At 30.1% G+C, this 4,376-nt stretch overlaps 1 protein-coding gene across 1 annotated transcript; it reads left to right on the top strand.

Annotated features, from left to right (window-relative positions):
• Positions 1-320: 320 nt before the first annotated feature.
• On the top strand, positions 321-2,592 carry LOC145846284 (melanocortin receptor 4-like). Its single transcript, XM_082953162.1, has 3 exons — positions 321-995; positions 1,666-1,848; positions 1,908-2,592. The coding sequence occupies exons 2-3, from the start codon at positions 1,682-1,684 to the stop codon at positions 2,473-2,475; spliced, it is 735 nt and encodes a 244-aa protein (XP_082809288.1). The 5' UTR covers positions 321-995; positions 1,666-1,681; the 3' UTR covers positions 2,476-2,592.
• The last annotated feature ends 1,784 nt before the right edge of the window (positions 2,593-4,376 follow it).

Below are 4,376 nucleotides of genomic sequence, written 5' to 3'. Positions count from 1 at the left end.
GTATCAAAAAGAAAGCAAAAGTAAAAAAGTTCAGTAAACTTTGTAACTTGATTAAAACGTCGTTACACGTCATTTTTCACTATTTTTGCACTAACAAACACCATTCTGAGGAAGACATGGTGTTTAAAGCATTAAGTCCGGAACACATGCAAAGTTTGTTTTATACAATAAACTGTATATTGTTTACAAACTTTTAAACTAGATGTTTTAATACAGCAACTGTTTGTAAATTAAGCTTAGCACTTGCTACTGTTTATTCAGTGCTTATAACAAAACATTAAGTCAATAAGAAAGTATACTTTACAGACACACATATTACCTTTCTATAACTTTGAATAATGATTTTCTTAAGCATTTTATGGACTTGGTTGTTGTTAGAACAGCTTGTCAGCTGTAAACAACACACTGTTGCAAATAATTTTTCTGATGTGGCATTAACAGAAGATTTTCCAACTACCGTTAGTGGGGTTAAGCAGTATTGTGAAACGCAGCTATATAAAAACGTGACTGTTTTTTCAAGTCTGGATAACGTGACGACGTACAATCAAAACTGTAACAAACTTATGGATACTAAAACATGCTGTTATTGTGCAACATATTTCGAAAATTTTCGAATAAAAGAAAACTTCTATCCGGATTTAGAAAGTTTTTATTGGACTAGAGTTGACTTAAGTTGTCCTTTAGCCTACCCATTTAGCAGCAACATTAACTATTACAAACTGAAAAAGAAAGTTTTTAGACAATTTGGATCTGAGTATGACGAAAACCATATAACAGAACTGTGCAGTCAGATAAAATTAAAAAACAAAACGTTGAACAATCTCACACAAACGCAAATGTTTTTGTAGTTTGTACGGGTATTACGAACACAAGACAAGTCATGTCTATCATGTTAAAAGTTTTGTGTTGTTTTTCGATTTAGAATTTCCAAACGTAACTTTTGAAGCCGAAAATGTTTTTGAGCAAAATTCTTGGACGGCATTTTTTAGCAGACGGTTAGTTAAGTTAAAGAATTAAATTAATAACTTCAAAAATACCTTTGAGTTTAATTTTTTTTTAACTCTAAGCTTAAAATATTTGAGTAATAAAAAAAAACAAAAAAAAAAAAAAAAACATAAATTCTTTGTATTAGAGACTACTTTTTAAAGTAATTTTTGTAACATGTTCTGATCTGATATAGCTCTAAAGGTCGTTTAAAATTACTCAAGTATATTGTTTTGTCATACATTCGCTAAAAAGCTTTTGTTTAACTTTGTGGATAGTTTTAAAATGATAACTAAACTTTTAAAAATTTATACCTTTCTTTGCTTTTTTCACAGTAGACTGATTTATCATATAGTTTTAAATAACATATGTGACCCTGTTCTAGTATATTTTTAACTTTTACACAATATACAAGCGATAGTTTCTGTCTAAAACGCCTCATTTAATCCTATGTATTAAAACAAGTAGAATTAGATTTGTTCCAATAATTTAATATTTACAGAGCCAATTTGAAAATGCAATATATGTACCTTATTTTAAATGGAAGTATTTAAAAGCCCTTCTAAGCCGGCTAAGTGAAGATTGGTTTAATTGAACAATCTGATGTATATAGGTGTACTGTACAGCATTTTTTTGCTTTATGTTAGCTTTAAAAAGACTTTTTACTAAATGTTATTTTAGGGATAAATTTCTGTCCATGCTGTACATAGTTCTGTATTTCATCGTCGGAATAGTTTCGGTCGTGGGAAACACCCTTGTCATCTACATCATCCGGAAGTCGAAGGAGCTACGTCACAGCCAATACGTGTACAAGTGTTCCATCGCGGTCGCGGACATTATTTGGGGATTCAGCATCAGTTACACGTTTTAGAGTACGGCGTTTATCTATTTTCCGAGGACATTCGCTTGTCCAAGGTCTTAAAATTCGGTCTAAAAGTTTCGCACGAAAACAAAAGTAATACTACCGTATATGACTACGACGTAGACTCCATGAGGGTCATTTCGAACTCGTACGACGAAACGTCGGTGTTCTTCAACATCATGGTGGTCTTCAAACTGATCGGCATGCCGATAACGATATTCGTGTCGATCGTTTCGTTAGTTTTTCTCGCGGCCGACAGGTTCTTTGCGCTGACTTTTCCTCTCAGGTACAAAAAAGCGAAAACCAGAAGGTCGGCAAAAATCGTGTCCGTTCTCATTTGGGTGACTGTCACTTTTGTCTACACAACGCTGAACTATATTTCCATTTTCGTGTTGAACAACTTTGAAAATGCTCCGATCCTGCAGCCCTGCTTGAACTGCACTTTCGAGAGCGCCATACAAAAGTTTCATGCGATAGTGCTTTTCATCCCATTCTTTTTACTGCTGTTTTTCACCACCTTGACATTACTGAGTCTCAAAAGAAGTTACAAAAGGTCGAAAAGCTCAACCGCAGGGTGCAAAAGGCGCAATTGTCCGCCGAGAAGCAAATGTCGTACGTTTTGGTCGTGATGGTTTGCGCCTTCAGCTTCAGCTTGCTACCGACTCTGGGCAGCTACGTTTACTTTTACTTTTTAAAGATGAAGAACAACGATATCAGTAATTATTACAATCCTGCCCTTTCCCACATATGCATCGCTTTTTTGGCCACCAACTCCTTTTGGAACATAGTGATCTACAACGTTTTCAACAAAAAGTTCCGCGCAGCTTCTGTGAAATTGTTCAAAGACACTTTTAAATGTTTTTGTTGACGGCAAAACTAATGAATTTTTTTTGGAAAATTTAAACCCATTATTAAAGCAAGCAACAATAAAATGTTTAAAAATCTCTAGTACTTTGGATTGCGTACAAATTCGTTTAAAGTATTTTCATTGACAAGTTTTACTTATGTTGAACTATATTTTTTCTTAAACCTTCATGGTTAACAAGTTTGATGAAGTGAAAAATTGTTTATTGTGTGTTTTAGTTTTAAAAGTCAATAAAAGAAAAATAAATAGTTTATAAAATGATTGTATATTTGAATATATTCTGCAATCATATTTATCATAGTTAACTTTTATTTTATGTACAAATTGATATAAATAATGAGTTAATTATATATATATATAATTTGATGAATACTATAACACAAATTGTGTCTACGGCTTACTTAACCACAATTAGGAATTACACAATAAATCCAAATTAAATGACCAAAGCTATTTTCCACACAATTAACCATTAATTAATTGTAAAAAAATTGATTTAACAGTCTAACGTAAATTTTGACTTTATAAAACAGAAATAAATAGAATTTTTTTTGAGTTGATTATCTTTGTTTACAAGGTCTTAGGTTCGTTATGTGAAAAAAGGTCTTGTACTATATATTGTTTATTGAGCGATAAAAAAAAGCGCTCAAAAGGTTTGGTTTAAGGACGTGGTGTACAAAAAAACCTGAATAAAAAATACTGATAATTCATTATTAAAAATATGTAACAAAATTTTAAAAAGAGATAAGATAATAATAAGATAATAATAAGATAATAATAAAAATGCAGTCTAAGCCAAAAACTTAAATAAGTATAGAAGTAACCACTTTTCATCAAATTATACTTATGGCTTTATACCCATATGTAGTTATTGGTTTGAATAAGACAGAAAATTGTATGATTATTTATCTAGTACTGTAGAATTAGATTTGCTGTTAAAATAAAAAGGTGCTGCAAAAAAAATAATAAATAAATTAGCGAAAGTTTTAAATAAGTTTTTTGTTAAGTAAGTTTTGTAAGATAAAAGAAAATCACATAATAAAACTGGCTAGCCCCTTGTTTGTAAATGGAGTTGTCAAAAAGTTTTTTATGTGAATTACAAAAATACAATACGTTAAAGTTGACTTGAAATAAAACACAAAAGCTTTTACTTTTCTTTTGATGTGAGCTTTTTATTAATATTTTGCTTCATCATTACATAATAAAACAAAACATAGTATATAAGTACTAGCCTATGACACAAAAAATGTTTTTCATAATTAAGTTTCTTGTTATTTGGATTTTAGCTTTATTAGCTGTCGTATACTCAGGTTAGCACTTTAATATTTTCTACAACTTACAATTTAAAATGTTAACTTAGTAAAAATATATTGATTTGAGTTTATTTGTATTTACACTGTTTCATTTTTTCTTGAAAACGTTTACCTGATATAATAAAGTATAGTTTTATAAAACTAAAAAAAGACGAACTTTGTCATATTAAAACTATGTTTTACCCTGCAGCAATCATTGAAGAAAATTATAGTTGCGATTGTCAATCAGATACATCATTTTATGGTATTTAATATTTCATATTTGACCAAGTATTAAGTATTTTCTATCTTTCTGTTTACTTTATATCATTTTATGACTTTTCTTGCTTTATTAAAAAAAAAATAAAACAAG

The sequence above is a fragment of the Thalia democratica genome, unplaced genomic scaffold (assembly GCF_965202585.1).
Source record: "Thalia democratica unplaced genomic scaffold, ktThaDemo2.hap1.1 HAP1_SCAFFOLD_394, whole genome shotgun sequence".
NCBI classification, from domain to species: Eukaryota; Metazoa; Chordata; class Thaliacea; order Salpida; family Salpidae; genus Thalia; species Thalia democratica.
The sequence above is the reverse complement of the archived record's forward strand: the minus strand, read 5'-3'. Positions and strand labels throughout refer to the sequence as shown.

Coding starts and splice junctions, on each gene's coding strand:
- LOC145846284 (XM_082953162.1), top strand. CDS start 1,682: ATGCTGTACATAGTTCTGTATTTCATCGTCGGAATAGTTTCGGTCGTG. Junction 1,849..1,907: donor GGATTCAGCATCAGTTACAC/GTTTTAGAGTAC, acceptor CAAGGTCTTAAA/ATTCGGTCTAAAAGTTTCGC.